At 44.3% G+C, this 24612-nt stretch overlaps 1 protein-coding gene and 1 long non-coding RNA gene across 2 annotated transcripts; one reads left to right on the forward strand and one right to left on the reverse strand.

Moving 5' to 3' along the window:
- The first annotated feature begins 14352 nt into the window (after positions 1-14352).
- Positions 14353-14800, forward strand: LOC111068313 (keratin-associated protein 19-2). Its single transcript, XM_022357706.2, has one exon. It carries the CDS (start codon positions 14420-14422, stop codon positions 14762-14764), a length of 345 nt encoding a protein of 114 aa, XP_022213398.2. The 5' UTR covers positions 14353-14419; the 3' UTR covers positions 14765-14800.
- Positions 14801-17469: 2669 nt separating this feature from the next.
- On the reverse strand, positions 17470-18481 carry LOC111068314. The gene is made up of 3 exons (XR_002607164.2): positions 18447-18481; positions 18172-18385; positions 17470-18118 (listed from the first exon to the last, which is right to left on the reverse strand). It is a non-coding gene; the product is annotated as an uncharacterized LOC111068314 (long non-coding RNA).
- Positions 18482-24612: the final 6131 nt, after the last annotated feature.

The following is a 24612-nucleotide window of genomic DNA, read 5'->3' on the forward strand; positions in this document are numbered from 1 at the left end:
GCTGGGCGAAGGGGTTGCTCGAAAACTGGACATTGGTCAGTGGAAATTATGAAATATTCTGACGAGCCAGGAAAAGAATCCCCTTACAGGATACTCGCACAACGCGTGTGTTTTCGCTTATTAGAGAGATAATGGACAGTTCTCTGGGTCTCTGGACGAGTCTGTCTCAGTGTTAATGGTCAGTTTCGCTATTTTGGCATGGTTAATTAATATCCAGGCTCCTGCCGAGTGTGAGAAAGTTGCTGCCTCCTCCGAATAGGGAATAAGGAGGCAAAGGTGAGACACCGAAAGGCTTCGGCTGCTGACGGATGCTGATGGATTAGGGCGATAATTAATGATGCATCGGACAGTGTCCATCGGTAGCTGTGGCTGTATTTGTATCTGTATCTGGTTTTGGTATTATCACAAATTGACCAAGTAAATGAGAATGACCTTCGGTTCTCACCCAAAGGATCTTTCTGATCTGCTGAACTGTTGTAACTAATTTGAAACCTGATCGCACCCAAGTTTTTCTTCTTTTGAATCTTTATAAACATTTCCTGATCGATCTTCTGATGTATTTGCAACTTTTCAGGACTTAGCTCTGCACTCTGGGTAAAGTGTTCCTCTTCGTATTTTGATCAACTATCTGCTTAAATGATGCCTCTATTTATGCTCTACAAAGTCATTCCATAATCAACTTGAAAGAACAAATTTCAATCGGCAATCTTCTTTGGCGTAAGTTGAAAAATGAAAACAAAAATCATCATTCGCTGGCAAGAAAAACAATATTTTTCAGTTCATTTTCAGAAATATGAATTCCATTGCTACAAAAAAGCGGGAGGAATGGTATCATTTTCATCTGTTCCGCTTCAGAAGCTTTTTTCATCTTTTGCCTCTCCGTGTATAGTATATTTAATCGTATATATGTATATATATATAGACACAGTGTTGTTGCAGACAGTCGGTTGATAAGAAGCATTTTGTTTCTTTGAATGAGGCTGATAAGCGCCATTTAAAACAGAGCCATAGCGAGAGTCCAGAGACGAGGTCAATTGACCTGCTTTTAGGCAGAGACTGTACATATGTACAGTATGTATGTAGGTCCGTTCATCGGAACATCAGAGTCAGAGAGTGCTTTCCGGAGAGATCCCCTCTACCAGCTAATCTGTCAGTCGAGTGTCTGTTTGTTTGCTGTCAATTTCCAAGCCAAAAATGTAAACAAAAACGGGAATAGAAAACATACTAAAAAGAAATATTCCACACGCTTCTAATTAACGAATAAATAGCACTTTAATACTTAGTACATATGTACATTGAACATATATATGTATATGCCAGATATTTTGTATATAATAGATAGATGTTGAAAATAAACAGACGTCTGTGGCTGGTCTTATCAACCAAAAAGAGCATGCAAAATTGCTGTTTAAATAATGTCTTGTGTGGCAAGAGAAAGAGAGGTAGAGAGAGCTTTGCTTTGAGATTATAATTTGTTAAAACTGAACTTTTGTCCTGTAACAGAGGGAAGAACATCGTCAGAGCATCAGCCAGAGCATTCCCTGATCTCTGGCGACATCAATTTTTAGGGTGAACAATTTCAATTAGGTTCACGTTGAACCGCGATTGAGATTAACGCACTCCAACACTTCCACACATCCACACTTCCACTTCCATTTCCAGAGACCTCTAGATCGATCCCCAAGCACAAAGTAATAGTTTCTGATAATGCAATTGTTGTGCAATCTGTGGGCTATACGCTCTATACACTCGTACATATGTATATTTTACATACTGTAGTTAATCAATGCTAAAGAACGGGGTACCACTACTTACTACTCACTATCCCACGCCACGCTACTATCCTACTGCAAGCAAGACAATGCTGTTCATTGGAGGAACAATAGATGGATATTCATGCGGTTGTGTCCACCACCATTAGAAGCACATTAGGGTGCCCCCCCACCCGCCACTCACAGGAGCAGCGGAGGCGACACACATGCAAGCTGCAAGAGACATTCAAGATACGAGATACTCGCTCGTACTTCAACCGATGATGACGACGACGACAACGGCTGCTGTTGAGGATCCAAACAAAGGCGCCTTTTGTTGGTATGGATGGATGGTTGGCTAGATGGTTGGTTGGATGGCTGGATGGATGGGTTCATGTCGTATCTCTTTCTTTCTCCTGGCCCCTGGTCGCAACCGCAAATGACGCAAAATTGTCGCCAGCACACCACACCCTCTCACACACAGAACACAGAAATCTCTTGACAAGATAACAAGATGCATCTTTCAGATACGATGGGCAACAAAAATACCGTTTAATGAGGCTGCCCCGACACGACACGCAGCTTGACTATTTCTTAGATCTTGTCTCTAGAGAGGGAGTCGGTCGGTCACTCAAAGGATATTAGCCGGCTGCCTATTCTCATTGAAATCCATTCCATTCTTCTTCCCTTTTTCGGGTTTCTGTGGCCATAACTCTTGGCACTTTATGTGCGTTCTTCCGCTCATTGTTTGACCACAAAACGGTCCAAGAACCCAGTCAATTTCTGGCATTGTAAGTGGTTCCTTCCGCCTTTTCTGCTGGACATAAAATTCAAATCTTTAGGGTCTCAAATGTGCAGCGTAAACAGAAAGGATTGATTGGATAGGCTCCAAAAGTTCCATTGAGTTCCATTGAGGGGGATAGGGTACAAATTGATGTCGCTGCACTCCCAAAAGGAAAGCCCTGAAAGGATAATGCAAATGAGGCACTTGAGACCCATCAGAAAAAGCCTCACTTCATATGAATATGTAATTTCTGCCCATCCATGAATAGAATCCTGCAACAAAGACACTCAGCACTCAAGTGGCCTTTGAGGGGCTTTCCCGGAGTATGGGAAAATATGTGCAAGTGAATGAAAAGAATCAAAATTAAGTGGAAAGTTTTCAGCTCTCCGTCTGACTTGTGTCAGAGGAAAAACCTAATTCAAATGCGTTATAAGCCGTTTTTTGTGCCATGACAACACATTAAATGAGTCTTAAGCCCTAAACAATGTGGTTTACACGCAGATTTACCTCCCCCGTTTTTCGTTCGCTGAAAAGTTTAAGCGATTAGTGCAATTTAGCGAATATAATATGCGAAATTGCATGCTTCGACGCGTTCTCAATGGCACTCAATGCACTGCACACAGCACACAGCACAGCGACACCAGGCCACCACGACACACAGGCACAGACACAGATAGTGCGAAAAGGGGAATCCCCGCTGAGCCACTTAATGTGGGAAAATTCTCGTCACTCGTCACTTGTCAGCACACGCCCACGGCTGCAACTACCCTCGGCATCTACGCTACTCTACTCATAGGATAAAAGTGTTAAAGTACAATGGACACTTGGCAATTGTTGCGGATCGAGAGCGAGAGCGCGAGAGAGATCCTTTCGAATGCGTAAAACTCAATGAACATTCAAGTGGCAGACCCAGACCCAGACAATGGGAAGGTGGCATATAAACAGCAGCAAAAAGAAGCTTGTGACAAACAAAAAAGGAGACACAGATACAGATACAGAGCTCGTAGAGCTCATAATCCTTTCAATGCGCCACTTAAGCCGATCAGGCGTGGCAAACAAACGCAGCAAGAAAAGAGGCAGCAGAAACCCTTGCCCCGACAACAAGGACCCTACGCGTGCAGCCTCCGTTGGCATTCCATTGTGGACCATTTAGTGAGTGCGGTTCGTCGGATGTTTAACCCATTTGTGTTAGGGTTTGCTCTGGTTCTCGACCCACAGATGAAACTGAAACTCCGACAAATTAGGGCACTCTCCGCATCCATTGGCCTTTGTTCGGATGCCGTAGGTCGGTGGATGCTTTGTTTGCCCTTATTCGCCTCTCCCTCTCTCTCTCGGACTCTTTCCTTTCTTAATGCGGAAGATCATAATGTTTGCATCGAAGGGTTGATCTTGTTGATCTTGTTTTTTAAGATCCCCTTTTCGCTGTGATGTGATTTATTTATTTGTATAGGCAGTGGCTATGGGCTATCTTGATTTGGGATATCATATCCGAATGCTGCTTAAGGATTGCTCCCTATTGAGGCTTGACTTTTGCACTCTCATCTTCGGTCTTTGCTGCACGTGCCGTGCCGCAGATAACTGAATGAGAGATGATGATGATATTTGAGAGTAAAATGTGAATGGAATTGGAGATACATTTTCGGGAGCTTCCTACGCATCTGAAAATGCTCAAGAACATATTCTCATTCAATTATATGTGGGTATAAATCCAATTTAAACTTTCGCTGCTACGCAAATTATCCATTAGGCTAATTACGCAAACATCTACGATATTTGTGCGTTTACTTTGCGCTGAAAGATTGAAATGCAAACCTTTTGTCGAACACCAACAATCTGTTGATTGATGGGCCCATTGTTCGGGTTTGTCAGCTTCGCTTGGAGTTATGCAAAAACCAATTGTCTGGGGCGCACATCACATCGGATTCGGATTCAGATTACACCTGGTCCCTGGACCCTGGGTCCAGAGACTGACAGAGCAAACAGATTATTTTCATAAATTAGACTTTATTAATCATTAAGACGACAGCCGCGGCAGCGGCAGCGGGCGCATGAGGTAACTTTCAAGACGGGATTCGGGAACTCTTGTTGAAGGACAACGGGTGCTGGCGAAAGGGGTGGGAAAGGATGTGCGGCTAGGGCTTACAAACTGGACATTGGTCAGCGCATTGGTCAGTCACGCACGTAATTCCGGCATTACTCCCATCGGGACAGCGACGCAGAGCAGCGGCCAACAGGATAGGCAGAGTTCAGAGGTCAGCACCGTACATTTTCTTGTTTCTTCTCACAGTCCCACATAGACTGGACTCCGACTGCGAGTCCAAGACCGAGTCCGAGTCCGAACAGCAGGAAACTTAAGACGTTTTCACGATGAATTTTAATGATTTTTATATTCAAATGAGTTTTGCGCGGTGCTCCAACCCGTTTGCCCGGTTTCCCTTTGGACCCAGGGGAGTGTCTCAGTCGCAGGACAGTGTCCCGAAGTCGTATCCTGCTGACGGCTGGATTGGCTCGGTCAAGCTCTGTTCTGTGCGAATCTCTTCCAAAATGGCCAATGTCCCGTGTTACTGTGACCCCTTCCTCTCGCTTCCTCCTGCCTAACTCTTTGTTGTGTGGCCTCGGACAAAGGGTCAATTTGAAAGGGCAACAGTTGATGTTTAGCGCGCATGTGTTGGGCCCTGTGATGGGTGGCCATTTTGTTCCAAGGACCTCTTCACATCAACCAACCGAATGGAATGAATCAACATTTTGTGGCAGAATGAAATGAATCAAATCTGTGGCAGAAGCACACAAAAAGAAGAAAATAATTTACCACATAATAGGAGTAGCTCCGAGTCATCTTCAGTCTATGTTTATATATTTGTGAGTACTCTATGTAAATATAAGAAAGATGTATGAAACATAAGAAGGAAGCTTTTTGTAGATATATTGCCTAAGCTTTTAAGGAATAAATCCTAATAATTATTGCGTTAGTCGGTGCTATATTAACCAAAGAGGAAGTTCCTTCTTCACATCTTTGCAGTTCCCCAAAAGAAATTATGATATCCGGTGGGGAAATACATACGAGTATTTCCTCACCCATAAAGTGTTCATCTGAACTTTGTCGCCGCCTCGTGTGCCCCATAAAAAGTGTAATTCATAACTTAATTTAAACGGTATTTGGTTGGGCTTACAAATGAAATTTTCTTTGCTTTTTTATGGCCTTTTAACTGCCGACCCAACGTTGTTTTTATGGCCACCACTTGACCAGCAGCGGCCAGATCGCCTAGGTTGCTTTTTGTGACACCTGCAGCTCTAGTTTTGGGGGGCCAGATCTTAAGATATCGGTGAAGTTGTCACTGCCTACTCCAGATACACACTTTTGATCTCAACCGACTTCTTATCGAGGGATTCTACGCTCTTGCCATCTCCATTTACAGGTAGTGGTGCACTTCCGGAAGAAGTGTTGCTCGTTAAAAGAAAACCCCACTTTTAATGAAGATAAATCGTAGTGGATATATTTTTAAGCCCGAGTCAAGGAACAATCCCACAGATTGAGCAACTGTTTGGGTATGAAATTTCACCTTTTGACATCATCGCTGTATAAACTACAGGATCTACATACAGCCGAGGCATCCTATCCTGAACGGTGACATTTAAATTAATAAACTCCAGGCGCGTAACTGCAGTCAATTATTCGGCCGAAAATATCCTGTTTCCAGCAGCCAGCATCCAGTTTCGGCAGCATCATCATCATTATTAACACTTTCCACGGATACTTGAACTACGTTTGGCAGTTGCTCGCTCGGGGCAGGGACAGCATTCTGGGTCCTCGGTGCTGGTTACTGGGTACTGGCTGGTCCTCTTGTTGTGTTTTTGTAATGCTATATAATTACACCATCAAGTTGACTGATGACACGGAATGAATCTTTGTCGCTTCCCTTACACAACACGCACACGAATCTGCATAAATTCATAATTTTTCTTCGCCATCCTGAGCACGGGGTACAACCCTTGCCCGGTTTAGGGATATCCGCGCACAAAGATTTGACTTTCCCCTTGGATTGGAGAGCTCTCACTATTCCTTTGGAAGGAAATGAGCTCACAATGAGTGTCCTAAAGGCATTAAATCTATATAAAATATAAGGATTTCTTTATTTAGTTAAGGAAGAAGTGTTGCTCGTTAAAAGAGCAACACTTAAAGTTTCAGAAACTTCCCCAAAAAACTTTGATTTTTTTTTATTGATTTTCTTACAACTTTAAAGTCAGTGAAATTCGAATGTTTTTTAATATTTGCTGCAGGCTTCTGGCAGCCAAACCAATTGAACTGTGAGTGGGGCGAGCATTGACTGGTCTCTGATCGGATCCATCCTGGCCATATGCTGTCTGCTAATGCGCTTTCAGCCTCGATCTGTCATGCGGGACAATCGGAGGTGTCAAAATTTTTGACACTTCAATTTCTTCGTCGCAGAAACAGGGAGACAAATGAGCAGCGCGTGTGTTTCCTTATTGCATTACGAATACATGCGAATATCCTGCCAGGATGAGGCTCTCACTCCACGACCGTGTTGTGTAGGTGCAGCCGTCGTCTGTCAGACGCGTCTTGTCATGCATCAAACAAAAAATAAGAAAAAAGATATGAAGAAAGGAAAATGGAAATGGAAATGGGAATGAATGAAAGTCAGAAAGGGAACCAAGTCAAAGCAAACAGAATGAAATGGCAGCGGAGAAAATTAAATTGAAAATTTCAACACTGAGCAGCAGAAGGAGGCAGGAGGATGGCAGCAGGAGAAAGGCAGGGGCAGTGGCAAGAGGATGGCAGCCACCAGGTTGCCACAGTTGACTCTTTTGATAAACAAACAGACAGCGGACAGATGGACGGACGGACGGATTGCAAAAATGTTGATTACAGCCGAACGAAGGAAAAACCAGCCAAAGGAAAAGCCAGAAACAACCACAAACAGTGGAACCAACGGCACACGGCGACACATGAGACCGCTGCTTCCTTCCGCCTTTGAGTCGCAGCCGCAAAAGAACATGCGCCAAAAAAAATACAACGAGCTGAAGGGAAGGTCTGAAACGAAGCTTGGCATACCCTAACAGATTCATGATAGCTTTAGAATCAAGAACTTTTGGAAAGCTTGAGGCAAAATCCATCGAAAACTGAGCAGAAACTGATTGGTATAGCCTACTTCTGTACAGATCATGCTAACTTTATAACCGATTAAGGTTCTTCTGGCTGGCAAACACCTCCTCATAGCTGTAGTCCCCACCAACAAGGGTATCGCGCGCTAAAAAGGAGCACAGGAAATGAGAGGAGCAGAAAAAAAATGAAATATAAAATCCATTCGCGAGTCGCAACTTTTATGTGCACCAGCGGATCCATGTCAGTGCTTGGCTTTTGTGATATCTGGAACGAGTTGTCAAATAAAAGGCGGCAGGAAAAAAAACCACCAGGAGCTGGATCATTGACTTGGCTGGCTGCCATCAAAATGGCGTCTCGCCGGGGCAGGACTTTTACAGAAAAGCTGCACGAAAATCGATGTGGAAAAGTCAGCTGCGGGTGCTGCTGCTGCTGCTACGGCTGCTGGTGTTCATGCCTCACCTGTCGCCAGGACATTTTCCAGCTAAAACAAACACAAAAATTTTAATCAGAAAAAAAAGAGAGCAGAAGAGGGAAAACTACAAATCACATTTCCTGTGGTAACGTCAACTTCCTGTTTGGCATGGAAATCTCCTAGTCACTGTTTCACACGGTGCCAGAGCTAGAGCCAGAGCCAGACAGCGCTGCAACCGCTTTGATGTTGCATGCCACGAACGCTGCGCTGCGCTGCGGTGCGTCTATTTTCCGCTGTGTGTCATTTAATTGTCAGTCAGTCAAGGCAGTCAGTCAGTCCCGCAGTCCTGCAGTCAAGTCAGTCAACAAGGTAGCCCCGAGTCCGTCAACTTGGTCAGTCATGCACTCAATCAGTGGCAGGACACTCCACTGAGGCAAGGATAACAAACTTCACCCTATCTGCCGCTGCACACCCCCACACCTCAATGAAGTGCAGTTTTCAATTGTGGGCGTCGTGCACCCTCCACGGAAGTCGGACTTCCTAAGCGGAACTGCCTGCATTATCCTTCTATGGGAATGCTCCCTCTCCCTATCGCCAGGACCCAACTTTGTATTCAGCTGTGGTTGTAATTCCTTGTGGTTTATGGTCGCTGCTCCTAATTGTTGCAGTTAGTTGCGTGCTGTGACTGGATCGCTTTAATAATTATTTCGCAGAGAAAACATTTTGGAAACAGATTGGTACGGGCCTGATAAGAACTTTGTTTTGATCGTTCTTCAGTGGAACAACTTTGTCGGGGTTCATAAAGTGATGAAGGGTTCTGTTAGCCAAATTATTCTCAGGTTTGTTTATGTTATGCTATGAAAGTTAGTGCTCGGGCTCGTTATTACTAAGAGAAGATACAGACACATGGGCAAAGGATTCTCCTGTTACATTGTTGCTTTTTTTATAGGGCTCTTCGGGATGAATATCGGGATATTTTGGTGCGTTCTTTACCCAACAATTACCTCTATTAATCCTCACTCTTCAAGCAGAATTTTTGAACTGCCAGAACTTTGCGTCGCCATAATTTATATATGTATATACTTTCCATTACTTTATTCCTTACCTTATTAATGAGGAAAATATTCTATTAAAGTTATGGAAGGGCACTTCTAATCTTTTCGTATGCGTTTTACACCTCATCATTAGTTAATCCCACTTAACACCAAAAACCACACTGCACCTGCTCCCACACCACTCGCAATGCCACCCACACCACACTCGCATCGTATCCCCTGCGGCCCCACCAACTAAGAAGCTGCTTAGCAGAAATAAATCTACCATAAAGATGCCTGACATTATTCAAAATACAGAATAACCAAACTACAGAATTCCTCAAATGCCTACAAAGAAGATGGACGGGAAGTGGAGGATGGGGCTGGAATTTGAGGCTGGATCTGGAGTTGGAAGCGCTGCGTTGGACAGTGGGATAATACCAAGGATGAGGATGGGCAAAAAAGGCCATAAAATTGAATGTCAAGACGTGGCAGCAACAGTCGAGAGGCAGCCCCGCCGAGTGGTGGATCGAGTGGAGCGTGGAGGCATAAACGACTTCATTTTATCTTAATGTGCTAATAAATTTCCCAAAGACGAAATCTCTGCCAAAAACCAAATAAATTTACTAATACCAAAATTAACACACGCACAGAGGGACCGGACCCTCGCATAGGGGACATGAGAGGCATGCCACCAAAAATGAAATGGAGCGCCAAGCAGTTGACTGAGTGGCATGTGTGGAATCGAAGAAATGCAATTAAGGCAGCCAAATCATCTGGAGAACCAGTCGGGAGTTCTTCGACTGGAGTCGACACAGAGAGGGAGACGAGACGAGACGAGACCGACCCGCATGATGTCTTAAGTGTTTAAGTAGCTAAACGCCTGACAACCGGAGAAGTTATGGCCCGGCCTGCAGCTTGAAGTTGGCGCGTGCTCCATCGGGTGCTCTCGCTCTCCCACAATCCACATCTAAAGTATTCTGTCAACACAGGGGAAGCGGAAAAAGGATGGATACCGAAAAGATCTTCGCTTGGTTTCGGCTGTTGTGATCGACACTTGAGACTTGTGCTGACAATGCCACCCTCCACTCTCCCTAGCAAAAAGAAATCTCCTATCCCCAACGTAACTCCTAAAAGGGTTCATGTGGCCTTGCGCTCATAAATTTGATAATGCTCAAGTGCGTGGCATGGCACCTGAGTTCGATCGCTGGGGGAAAGCAATTCATTCGAATGGTTTTTCCAATTACATAAAGTTGATATCTCAAGTTTAATGATCATTTGATGGAAAAATGCAATTTATATGACATTTACGACTGCAACAGCTGAATTAAAGATTCCCGAACTTTTCACTGATGGAAATATATATTTAAAAATTATTTTTTCCCAGTTTCCTTCTCTTCCTAAAGATTAACGGTCAGTTTTATGCAATTTTTCTTCTGCCTTTTCTTTGGGCCACCCGGCTGGACGCGCCTTTCAAGCCGTTGCCACCCCTAAAAAGGGTCGCCACAGAGTGCCTGCCGTACATAGGAGTACGCATATGCAATCTCATATGCATTATTTTGCATGTCTGGCAATTTAAGCAATTCATGCGTAAAGGTCAAAAGATCAACGTTGACAGTGTCGTGAGGGGAATGCTTGGCTAGAGGGGACAGGCAGTCGCACTGAGGGAAGTTTTTCCATAGAATTTCTCGAGTTTTTCTTACGATAATGCTCTGATTTCCTTTTGCAGCATTTGCATTTGTTCATTGTCCAGTCCGCTGATTAGGCGTGAAGTTCGGATTTGAATAAGAAATTTCCTCATCGGGTGGGGGGTTTTATTTTTGGGTTGACAGAATGCATTTATGTACATTTCTGGCGGGAAAATGGAATGACAGTGTTGCCTGGAGGAAGGAGTGGGGAATGGAATGTATTTCGTTGCTAAGAAAAATAAGGAGAATGGAATATTAGACCCATAATTCACTGTCTTTGAACTTAGATCTTAAAATGAGCACCTAAGATATTTTTACAGTTTTAATTAATAATATTTGTTGCCTATTTATGGTTTTATCTAATCTTATTTGCATATTCTTAGATAATTAGGTAGCCCAATTCCTATTAGTTCTATCAGCGACATGCGGTAGAGCACCTCAGTCTGGGCAGCGTTTCTGCCTGGGATCGTTTGGGCCACTTTCTGGCATATATTTTGCATGATTCTTTGATATTTGCTTACACTTATACATTTATTGCATTACAAATTTCCCTTCTCCAGAATCTTCTTGTGTGCCAGAAGTTTTCCCCTTAAAAAAACAACACCCAAAGAGGTCAACATCCACTAATTAAGGTCATCCCAGTTTCATCCCAGCTTCCGAGACCATCAGTTTTCCCCTGAAAAAACAGTCTTACAACACGTTCCGCCTTATTATGACCAAGAACAATAAAAAATAGAGCAAAACCCCTATGGAGGGTAGAAAAAAATAACACTTAAAAAATTTGCAAACATGTTTTGCATACAGCAAAACCGATCATCAAGTATTCACATGCACACAACGGGGGAAAAGAGCGGGGGAAATCTTTGGGTAAATTTTCACCCAGAATCAGCAGCACCCAAAAGAAAAGAATCTTTGAATGCAACCACCAAAGGCACACGGCACACACGAAGAGACATCCAGCTGCTTGTGAGACGAGACCCACGTCACGATCTCGATTCGATCACGGGACAGATATCTTTTGTGCACAGAACTGGAGCGGAGCGAACAAATGCGAGTGCGAAAATCTACCCCATAATCCGGGCAGAAAAATTCCAAATTAAACTTACGGAAACAAAAGAAAAACGAAAGGAAAGAGGGTAGAAGGAGAAAATTCAAATGTTTATTTGCGTATCGAAATGTGCAAATTTTTCAATGTTTTTCCTTGCTTGAATATTCATAAATCTTTTTCTTTTGGGTAAAAGTAAATTTAAATTTCGATGGATGGGGGGAATGTACATAGTGCATACATATATCTAGAGGAAGTCTCACCTATGGATGATAAATACTTCCGTTGGAGGCCTGAACAAATCCCACACAATATGATTCACTAAAACTAAAACTACAACTTGATTTATTTGGTTTGCTTTGACATCACCTGTCCGAACGTCGCAGCACAATAATTGGTGTCATAAAAGTTAGTTAAATCATATTTTGGATGTCAGTCAGAATCGGTGACATTCCCCAAATTAGAAGGAACTCCATTGCGTGCTGATTGCCTTGGCCATTGTTCCGATGACACGCCAAATGGTCTCTGTTTCCAGAGTCCATTCCCACCTGTCAACCTAATGGATAATGGCTCTTTGGTTCGGTTCGGTTCTGTTCTGTTCTGTCTCGTGGCCCTGTTCATGGCCCTGTCCCCTGATGTGTGCAAACACACAATTACGTTCCGTATGACGGGGGCGTGTCAGGTGGCGCTTGTGGTCTATATATGTATGTGTATAGGGATTGGGTATGGCATTGCCCATGCCTCCCCTCCCCAACAGAGCAAACAATAATCACCAATTTACAGCTCGTCATCGAGTCGGGTAAATGGCGACAACGTAATGTCATTTGATGTTGATTTGTGATTGCTGCAATTATATGTAAATTAATTATGGAGTTTCAGCGGCTTAGGGAATGCTTTTGGCTTTGCTGTAACCAAGTGTAAAAGATACTTCCTACAGAGATAGTTTTGGGGCAAGTGAACAACAAGTTTGTCATGCAAATTGACAACACTTTGACTGCGCCCAGACAACTCTCGAAAGGCTCTGCTGTAAGTGGCAGAGACAACTCAATGAGGTCTGTAAATGTGTTACGCTCGATGGGGGATTGAGGACTGTGGATCCCCAGTGGGGCAGACAGACAGAGCAGACACATCCCAGATACAGATACAGACACAGACGGAGATGCAGATCTGCAGTTGCAGATACAGTTGCAAATGTTGCAGCTGCCACAACGATCGAAGATGCGCGATCATGTGCAGATTCTGTCTTCTCTCTGTGTCGTTTTTGTTTTGTTTTTGTTTTTGTTTTCGGAGCTTTGTGGCTGGGGATCTGGAAGCACTTGACATGAAGAAATAATTCCATTGAGTTGGCAACTATGTCAGGAATCTCAAGCGAGACAAAATTAGACAAGAAGCGTGATTTACGGAACCCTTAAAGAGCAAATGCGATGACAATGTCTGGATGTGGATCTGTTTCAGTATCTGGGTCTGGGTCTGGGTCTGCGAAGCACATGTGCAAATGGAGCTGAGAGGCGGACCTGATCGAAGGGGGCTTCCCTTCCCTTTTGCCACTGAGAACACAGAACATTGTGATTTATGGGCTTGGATCGATTGGCCTGAAAACTCCAAGACGTATGAGCATACGTACGAGTATATGTAGTCAGAGCAAAACAGATCAAAGCAAATCAAAGAGACAGACAAGCTTTATGCCTTGGTAATTTTATATGCTTGATTTTGAGCATCGCTCATCGATCATTGACCATGTGCTTGTGCCTGTGCCTGTGCTTGTGATCGTCGTTTTGGGGTATTTCCAGACAATAAAAAACACACACAAATTTGTTTTTATGTTACCTATTTAACAGAGAGATCAGACCTTTGCGACTACACGCCTCTTTTTCAGCTTCCGCGTCGCCTGGTGTTTTGTGGTTTTGCCCAATAAACCGAATTTTGTTTACAAAAAGTAAAATGCTGAATGGGCCTGACAAAGCCAATCATTTCTATTCTCACCTGGCCCTCGAAACGAGAACCACTATGTGGAGTATAACGAAAGAGTTGTGCCAATAACTTACCATTAAAATAGAGCCTTTCCCCCACAAATGCAAATTAGTCAGCCTTTATAAATTGATCTCCTAAATAAAAGAAACCGAAATCGCATTTCGAAATCCCCTCAAGCAATGCGTAATTTATTCTAAGCAAATATCTCCCCAAAAAAAATATAATCAAATTTGCATTAACTAATGCCAGACTCTAGATCGCACGAGATCTCTGGAACCTGTTTTGCGGGTTCATTGTTTGTTTCGTCATTGAATGTTTTTTTGGGAGATTTGGAGCCGCACAATAGCCGGCGTGGGGGATTCTTTGCGGTTGCTTATATTTAGTCATCATTCTACGAGCAGAACTGGTTTCCCTGTGGACGTCGCATTTTGTGTTGATTGTGTTCTGTATTGAATTCCATTAATATCGAGACGATAAGTGCTAGAACGAATGTTCGACTCCGCTCGAGTAGCTTCGAGTCGAGCATATAAAAGCCGTTTCAAGTGCCGGCTAAATATCAGTTAAGACGGAATCTTCATCGATAGAGGAAGTTTCGAAATCAAAAGTGCGAAAATGCGTTGCGTGATATTGTTTGGCTTGATCGCCTGTCTGGCGTGTCTGTCTATGGCCTGGGGCCTGGAGGAGTCCTCCAACGATCAGGATCTGTCTCTGTCGCCTGTGGAGCAGGGCATCGAGCAGCCCGTCGAGGGACAAGTTCGTGCTAAGCGTCAGTTCTATGGCGGTGGCTATGGAAGTCCCTTCTATGGCGGTGGATACGGTCGCCGTGGATATGGAGGATATGGTGGCGGCTTTGGCAACTATGGTGGATATGGTCGCTACGGAGGTGGATATGGACGTCCCTATGGCGGCTATGGCGGCGGCTTTGGAGGCCCCTTTGGCGGTGGATTCTATGGCTAAATTACTTTGACTACCAATAAACGAAAACGAAAAGTGTGACAAAATCCATGTGTGTTGTTTCTAGAGTTGGCAGGGAGCCCCCAAAATTATTTCGAAACTTGACCTCGTCTATGGGAATGTGTGTGACCCAAAACTGCGTACGTGAGGGGGCGAGGGCGCTGCGCTGAGAATGCTGCCGGGGGAATATTTTAAAAATAAATAACAGAAAATCTCCATTTATTTATTAATGTATGCTCCAGGTCGCAGCTTCCTTAGATATACATACGTACTAATTTTGGGCTCTCCAGGGAGAATGGGAGGGGGGAGGCTGTTGGCTTATGTTCCCCGAGCTGTCACGATCTTTGTTTGTTTCCGTCCCCTGGATGTGTGTGGGAGTGCTTTTGGCTTAACAGTTTTGCAGCAATCATCACGTACGATTGTCATAATTATCATTTAAATTTTTTATTAGCTGAACTGAACCCATGGGCCAATCTCTGTCTCTGTGCCTTTGTTCTGTCTGTCGCTTTGCTGCAACTGCTGTCTGTGCTAAGGAAAATAAATATTTAAATGTTGTCACTCGCACTGATGACACAAAGATCCACAAAGATGGACAATTTTTTGGTGGTTTTTTTCTTTCTCCACGAGTCTAAGCTTAAGCACATATCATTAATCAAGTACACAATTATCCGTGGTCGCAGCCACATCCTTGCCTATCAAATTTGTGGCATCTGTGTTTAAGTTGCCAGCGAATTTTATTAGATCACCTCAATGATGTATTAATCCCCGCTAATCAACGTGAATAGCCCAGCAAATTAGCCACCAATACCCGTAGATGTTTATCGGTAGATGGGCTTACGTGTTTATGGTTTCGGGGTTCTGTTTTCTGTTTCTGTTTTCTGGTTCGAGGCAAACAAAACGCCCAAAATAAGTTACCCCCAGGAACACATTGGGACGCCCTCGCTTAAGGTCTGTGGCTGGTTCTGTGTGGTGGGGTGGGGTGGGGTGCCAGTCATTGTTTAATTGTCAATAGACATCGGCTTCTATCAATATCATAAAAGCTAATAATTCTCGGTTGGCTGAACGGCAAGAACTGGCTCCGGGACCATCCTCCCCTCGCTATGCTATGAGTGTATAATCCCCTCTCCCCCACCGGATATGCTCAATCAAAGCTCAAAGTGTGCGTGCGAGGGGGAAGCCGGAGCACGAGTGGGCCTGTAGGTGTGAGAAGGCCTCAACCTCAACCTGTCTGTCGTTTGGGGGGTGGCTCATCGCATTTCATTCATCATTCTTCGCCTTTTCAACGCTCGCTTGCAACCCTCCTTTGGCACAGGGCACAGGAGACCGACCAGGACTCAGGACTCTTGGACATGCTTCCTCTCTAACCTCTGGCACGGCATATCCTCCTCTCACACCCCACTCCTCCCTTCTGTGGGTAGCATGTTTTGATATTAAAATTGCGTAATTATAATTAACCACATGTGTATGTGTGTGTGTGTGTGTGTGTGTGGATAACGGGGATGCGGTTTAGCATGTCCTTTGACTGCTTCCGTTCCACATGCCACACAAAAGCCAAGCCGTTTAAAGTTACTTTCAACGCTCTCTTGTGTGCCACGTGTGGTGTATGCCACTCTGTAAGCGAGCTGTGAGCTGTGGGCTGTGGGCCCCCGTGCCTCTGGGGCATAATCCATAACTTGGCGAACTGTCAGCCAATTGATAAAACTTCCAGTCGCCTCACAAGATAATTAAAAAAAAGGAAATTTTAAATTTTAATTAGGACTGGGATTGAGATTGGGGAAGGGTTCTTTTCGGGAAAGAATTCATGTAATATTTAGCTGCAGAATCTGGTCACCTTTATTGGTTAGAGAGTATAATTCGAAGAACGTGGAATATTCCACGAACAAACTTGTTCCCCCTCTTAGCCTTGAACTCTGACTTTTTCCTGTGGATAAAGCTACAGCCTACCCAGACATACATCATCTAATGCTTGTGGCCCACAAAAATCTCTAATTGTAATTAAGCATGGGAACAGTGGAAGATGGGAAACATCGAATAACCAAAATGTAACCATAATGTGGCCAATAAAATTACTGTGAATCCCGAGAGCATCACCACGAGTACTCCTACTCGTTGCACTCCAGAGAAATACCAGATACACAGGCACAGAGATCCAACAGATGAGAATGGGAATGGGAATGAGAATGGGAATGGGTTTTGGGGCGATTACAAACGTGTTGCCATTAGTTAACTTCAGCTTTGATTGATTTCAATTAATCTTGGACGCGTGTAATTAATCATTGAACACTTTAATATGGTTAACAACTCTTGACCAAGCAACGGTTAAAAAGGTTCAACGAGAGCCAGCGAACAGGCCAAGCCGAAGACAGACAGACACACAGAGAGACAGACACAGCCACAGACTTTGGCTCTTTTGGCTTTGGCAACACTGACAAAGTGACTGACCACAAAAGTTGGGAGGAGTTGCGGGAAGGCTGGAGAGGATGGAGAGAGGAGATGTCTGTGCGGTTGCCAGGGAAGCCGCCGTCTCTAAGAAAAATTGCCAAGTTTGGAAAATGCGTTGGAGTAATAGTCGGTAACGAACCGAGACACAGACACAGCACACAGCACACAGATTTCCATAGCCACAGCAGTCTTGAGATTCAGTCGCTGTCGAAGGTTTAGACTCTGCCACATAGCCAGCCTTTGCCTCAGACTCTGCTACAGCTTCAGTCTCTGCCACAACCTCAGATCCAGCTGCATCCATACCATTCCATCTCCTGCCTCTCCACCATAACTACATACAGCTCCAGCTTCAGCCCCCGACTAATTGTACTTAGATTTCGCGCCACTTTGGGCAGCTTTGTGGTCATGCCAGCAACGTTCATGGGTCCGTGGAAAGCGGTTCGCGGTTCGCGATTGATGGCTATCAATGCCGATGACTTATGGTCCAGAGTTGAGCTCGCAGACTGAGGCACACATGAAGCCCGAACTGAGACGGACCAATGGACCAGGCGAATCCATCCATCTATGTGGCACATTTGACTACAACTCAGTTTGATTATCTATGTTGCGCCGTTGGGGCAATTGGGGCTGTGTTCTCTGCCACTCGTTGATTTTCCCAGGCTGAACAAATAGCTGGGAGCTGATTTCGGTTTTGTGGTAAGCGATACATGGAAGGTGTCATTACTGTGGATCGCGGGGCTCGACTTCGCTTTGCATTAAATGGAGGGATCAGAATAGGGGCTCGACTTCGCTTTACATCAAATGCTGGGATCACTAGGGAAGCCGTGAAATGGTTAGGGAATACGAGACCCCATTCTGGGGGCACAAAGGAAACCATCCATCGAAAACCAATTGAACGAATTTCACACATGGGCGCTAATGAATTTAATGAAGTCATTTTTCTTTAACCGATTTACAAAACTACTTACAACCGAGTGTCAGTCCGCCTCTGGCTCTGCCCCTGAGGCACTGAGAACAAGCGAGTTCATAATTTTGCATCATTAATCATGGCCTTAACAAAGAGATCTCGGGCATCTACCGATCCAATACCATCCGATCCGATTGACAGCTACCAAAAAAGGGGGAAAGTAATTTAGGCAGCCCCATGTCCGATGCCCGCTTCGATCTGCCGGAGATTTGCCGCTGAGAAATTAAAAAACAATTGTTAATTATTAAATTTTAAATTTTACACTTTGCCACAAACATCATTTGATGCTCATTTCGTCGGAGGTTACTGTGGGAGCTGCTACGTGTATCGGGTTCGCTGTGGCGTTGTAGCGGGGCGCTGGGGGCCTGGAGAGCAATCTTTGTGGCTCTGCCCGACACCTCGCTGATGAGATCATTCATCAAAACCTTAACCTGGCCTCACCGAGTGAAATGAGTTGCAATTGTTGTGAGGGCTTTCATGGAGTGGAGGAGAGTCTCCTGCTTTTCGCCTTCTCCGCTTTTTTGGCATGGGCTTGGGTTTGATTTTGACTGCTCAATTATCACATTGATGGGCTCTGCATGAGCAGATGACTTTACGCAGACCCGCATCGTGGCTTAGGGCAGTTTATTAGCTGGAGTTTGGAGTGACTGTGAGATGCAGAGATATTCAGAGGATTAAGCGAAGGAGTTGAAAGTTGATTTGCTTCCTGTCTGAGCATTTAAAGTGCATGGCTAAGAATTATTTGCAGGGTGATTTGGCAAGTTGTAAGCTTGGTTCTGTTTTACGGAAAACAAATGCCATTTTAATATTTTTTTTTTGTATTTCTCACATTTTTACATTTTCTTTATTCAACTTTTTATTCTGAATCATCCTTAATGTTCACACCTTTATGGAGAATACTGTTCATTTTATTGGGATATATTTACAGCTATCTGTCCTACTTTTCCATAATTTAAAAACCTTTTTATCTCTTTCACTTGTATTCTATTTTCCCAACCATTTCGGCTTATAGAAAACACATATTTCTCCATTGTTCTTCTCGAAACTAAGCCTAAATTGCGTTTTTCTTTCTGATGACCAGCACACGGGACATGGGGGGAAATGCGATCATGACCGCAAAGCGTTGCGCTTCATCAAAATCGGATTAAAGAGCAGCCCGAAGAAGTCCTGCCAAAGGACACCCGGAGGAAGATAGCGCTGACCAGTGGCCCAGTGTTTCCCACGCTCCAGCCAGAACTGACTGTAAATCTTCGAACGTCTTCGGGCCTTTCGGTATGCAAAAGTACGCAAATCGTTCGAGATGGAAATGGTAATGGAAATGCGTACAAAATCGACCCAAAATCCACCCCAAAACGGTACACATCTCCCCGTGTCCAGGTAATCGGGGTGGACAAGCGGAACCCTTTTTGGCGCTGGCCATAAAATTGTGTAAAATTTCATGAAAATCAAGCAGAAAATTTCATACGGACTGGACAATGTCCATAGACCAGAGGAATATATCTGCCAAGGGGGTTGCTGCGATCCGATCTTGTCCCTGGAGAAAGAACCCCTAGAAGAAGGAACTGCAAACATAAAGGTTACGGCGAGAGGGTCAATGTCTGCCGGACACTCGAACTCGAGTTCAAACTGCTACCTGGACACGCAGCCAACGCACAGCATCAGCATCAGCAGCAGCAGCAGAGTCCCATCCTCAAGCATCTCAGAATCTCATCCAGATGCAGTCCCCAGTGATCTTTCAGTGATTGTTAACGCTGCCGCCTCTGACCTTTCGCTGTCGCACGCAATTAGGCAAAGTTTTTTAGGTCAAAAATATATATTCCATTTCAATATTTTGCATTAATCTTTTTGCATTCATGTGACGCCCCCCCTTCCCCCTTGCGTTCCCTGCGACGTGGAAGACCTCCAGCGCTTGATTTGAATATGTGCTAATGATTTGTGACATGTTTCGGTTCGGTTCTGTTTCAATCCCCAAAGTAAAGGCTCTTCGGCCGGCTTTTATGGCGAATGTTTAATTCATGGAACCCATCCGAGAGACCAGACACATAAATAAAGCTGGGCGTATTGGCTGGAGGGGTTTCGTTCGTAGTCGCTTATACTAAAAAATTAAAAGGGGGAGGCTCGCATGTAATTACACACACATGCACACACATACAGATACAGAGACACACACATACAAATGACAGGGGCAGATACATGTGAGCAGTGGGTGACCTTTTGACATGCGCTCTCGAAATACATTTCGAGTGGAGCACACAAACACATGGCGCCCCTTTTCCACTCCGCTTCGCTCCCTTCCAATCCAATTCGCTATATATTTAGTGATATATAGACCTGGTGCATTATACGGCCGAAACGAACCCCTAACTGTTTTTGGGGGCTTGCATGTCAAGGAGCATATTCCCTGGAAATCGTTTGGCTTCAATGCAATTCCAAAATGGACAAACACCAGACACAATAATTGCCAGCACATATAATTGCTTCGAGGGAAAGATATATACATACATACATACATATATGTATGTACACATTTATTGAATGATATATTTAGATATAGATAGAGTTTCAAGAGGTAAAGTAAAGCGGAGCCTTTAAGATATTTAAATAAGAATAAATATAAATCACTAAGAAGCAAAGAGTTCTCTCATTTTATTTACTCATTCTGATTCCCAAGAACTCTTCGAAAATCTGTTATCAAAATTCTTTAAGTCCCTTACAGAACATGTGAAATTAAAAAAGGCAAAGTTAAAGCCTTGTGAAACACCAAATGAATCACTTTTTCGTCTTCCCAATGAATCCATCAAAGAGGACAGAGCCGTCCGTCTCATCAAGCATATTGGGTTGACAAAGTTGTTAACTACGAGAACTTTTTGTGGCTCCTGTTGTGGCACGAGTATCTCGTGCACTGGGATACATTTTCCATGCCATTTTCCAGCAGCAGCCACGGCCAGAGCTCCAGCTCCATTTTCACAATGAATCATCGGGCTAAAAACAACAGCACAGAAGAGCCAACTTTTTCCCTGCAACCAGTGGAAGAGAGAGAGAGACAGTGGTTGGGGGGACAAGCAGCGAGAGGTTGGAGGACCTCCATAAGACCAAAGAGAGAGAGAGAGAGTGAAAGAGGTTGGAGGAGCAGCCGGTCGCGTGTTCGTCAGTTTAACCAGCATGACATGGCCCGGTCCATTGCGGTCCTGGTCTCTGGCATTTTAGCACTTATTCATAAAGTCCTTGCCAGCCGCCCGCCCGGCCACGGCAAAACAAAAGGCGCAAAAACCCCCACCGCCCCCCGCCCAAGAAGAAGAATTGCTAAAAATGTATCAATGTAAAAGTTTTGTTGGCGAGAGAGCAGGAAACAAGCCACAATGTAAATTATATGCCAGTTGGTTTTGCCATTTTAGAGGGGATCGGGGGTCCAATGGTGGGAGAGTGGCTTTCCCTTTGTCTGGCAATAGGAGCAGCCCACAGATACATTTCGTTTATATATATTTCATATCTGCATATACATATGTATGTACATACATATGTGCATATGCTGTGGAGCATGAAAAAGTCCTTGGAATCTAGTATATTATGCATTTGTATGCATCCACAGGCGGCGTGCTGCGAGTTTTAATATTTCAGACAACTGAAAAAACAGTTTAGTGTATGGCATGTTCGAGAATGAATGCCAAACAGGCGAATGGAAACACATGCAATATTCCAAGTGGAGAAAGTACGTAGAGATAATTCCCCACAAAGCTTGATTTTAATTCAATTTATTTATGAATAATAAATGTTTAATAGAATCTAAAAATTAGACTTGAATTTAAAATTATTAAATTGATCGAAATTATAAATTCCGAATTTTTATTGAAATATTCACAAGACCCTACAGACCCTGAGACCCCAGAACCATCTAAAACTTTTACTGATTCCCAATATATCCCTCCAAAGCATATTCCCCTTCGGACCAACTACTTTCAATGAACTGTCCAAAGCAGCAGCATCAGCCGAACAGGGCTAACAAAAAAATGGCCAACATTATGTGGAGAGCAGCGCAGGGGAGCAGGAGAAGAACAGGAGAAGAGGCGGAGGCGGCGGAGAATGGTGTAAAGGAGGTGAGGCGGCCGTGTGGCAGAGGCTGTGGCAGTGGCAGTGGCAGCGAGTGCAAAAAGGCGCTCAAATGGGGTTGTCAGTATTTAACCCACAGGGGTTGGAGGTGCCGCCCGACTGCGCGAACTCCGAGCAGTCTCTGGTCTCTGGCCGCCGCCGCACACAACAATGTAATGGGTGGGTGGCACTGCTGGTGGGACAGAGAGAGGATCTGAGTAACATACGAGGCACTAACAAGAGGTGCCGAGAACCACGAGATTAGGTTCACAGGCAGCGGAGGAGCAGACGCCTGCAGGATGTCTCGCACAGAGAGGAGCAAAGACCCCCCCCCCACATATAGCTCATGGAAATTGCGCGTACGGGAGCGGGACATCCATCCAATTGAGTTAGACTCTCAGTGGGTGCCAGAGGGAGACATCTAGAGACATCTAGCGGTGTTAATAAAAAGCAAATACAATTTTTTCTAACCATTTTTTGTTTATTTTTATAAGAAAACAGCACAAATTCCGATACAGTTAATGATAAGGCAGGAAAAACAGCCACGCGATAGCGACAGGCAGAGCCGCTGAATGTTAGAGAGGGATGCAGCCACAAAGACAGAGCGAGAAGGCAACAGAGCTGAGTAGAGGCGTTGCCAGATTCCACTTGGAGTGAAAGTGCGCCTGTATGAGTGAGAGAGTGAGACAGAGAGAGAGAGAGAGCTCAAAACTGAACGAAACTCTGAGACTTTTGAGTGGAATCCAATTGGAAGTGAGTCTCTCTTCGGGAGCAGAGAAGTCGCCACCCCAAGCCAAGCAGGGAGGCTCGTACTCGTACCGACTCTGGGACCACGACCACGACCACCGCATATCGTTCATCATCCAATTGAACGTTTGCACTGTGCTCTGGCCTTCCTACCCTCCAGACACCAGAGGGCGCCAGCGGTCGCTCGTTACGCCCTTTCCCTGGATGGGGGATGGGGTATCTTCTGTGGATGGGGCTGCTGTTGGGGTGTGAGGAGAAGGCTTCTGTGGATGGGGCTCTGCTCTGGGTGTGGGAGGGGGAGAGGGGGCTCGGCTCTGTGGATGGTTCTCTGAGGTTCCGAGGAGTGCAAAGTGCTGTGGCCACAATTTGGCCCTTTGGACTGCCACTGCAACTTTTTTGCAAAACTTTTGCCGCCTGCGACACTTTTCCAATAGCTAGCCAACACATTTCCCGGTCTCCCAGTATCTCTGCATCTCTTTCTTGTGAAAAATGAAGTGTCGACGCGGTTGCGTGGCTGACGGCGATTTCTACTGCACTTTTCCCTTGGCAATTTTCACTCCTTCTTGCATTCATTGCGTGCAAATAGCTGCCCATAAAATGCTAATATCAATTGAATGCTGAATCCAATCCGACGCCGTACGAGTCGAGTATTTTTTTCCTCCTTCTTCTGAATGTGAAATCTGTTCTGCTGCTGCAAACGAAACGATGACGTGTGGGCAGGAAATAATATTCAACAAATGGACATATCAGGTTACCGCAGAGGTGTCCTCGTTAAAATAGAATTCAATTATACCCACACGTAGTTATGATTTCAAGTTTTGGCACTTCCCCCAGACACGTTACCACCACCCAAACAAGGAGACTGGAGTGGGGGGGGGGGGCCTGATCCAATTAGCCAAGAAACATTATAATTATATTACGACAGTCAATGGGCTTCAGTCGTAGAGTTCTATTCGGGGTCACTCCAGAGGTACATTGAGCGTTAATAATGCGATTTCTGTTGTTGGTTCCAAGTAGTTAAAGGTGGATTGAGGGCACCACTAAATTATGTTATCTAAACAGTGGAAAGCGCGCAATTGTTACTGTCCATAAACACAATTTATATATCCTTATAATACCCATTTAACTGAAAGTCATCCAAAGCTAAGTAAATTGAACTTGCATGCATATTCTGCATGCAAAATTAGCATTTCAAATATGTCATAAAGATCTCGGGGGGTTTCTCAAAAGTATTCCACGGCAGCAGACGAACATTGTACATTTTTATAGTAATTAATTGAACAGAGTTTATATCTCTGGTATTCCAATAAAAAGTTAACGTGCATTAGTTATATTGCAGCTCTTAATATCCGACTAATTTTTATACTATCAATAAAGCGAATGAGATTTATCTTTCAATGGAGGGTAAGTCACATTAAATTGCTTAAAATATTCATTGAAATATTCAGAGATCACACAATAAAGGTATCGACAGTCTATATTTCAAGCTTGCCATAAATTAAAGCCATAAAATCTGGGAATAATTCCAACTGGAGAACACGTGCAAGAGATTGTAGTCTCTGCCCTCGGTAGATCTGTGCTTCAAGGATCACCTCCAGTTGAAACCCTC

Source organism: Drosophila obscura, unplaced genomic scaffold (assembly GCF_018151105.1).
Source record: "Drosophila obscura isolate BZ-5 IFL unplaced genomic scaffold, ASM1815110v1 contig_4, whole genome shotgun sequence".
Classification (NCBI taxonomy): Eukaryota; Metazoa; Arthropoda; class Insecta; order Diptera; family Drosophilidae; genus Drosophila; species Drosophila obscura.

What these genes read in the sequence shown, in the direction of transcription:
- LOC111068313 (XM_022357706.2), top strand. Translation starts at nt 14,420, where the DNA reads ATGCGTTGCGTGATATTGTTTGGCTTGATCGCCTGTCTGGCGTGTCTG.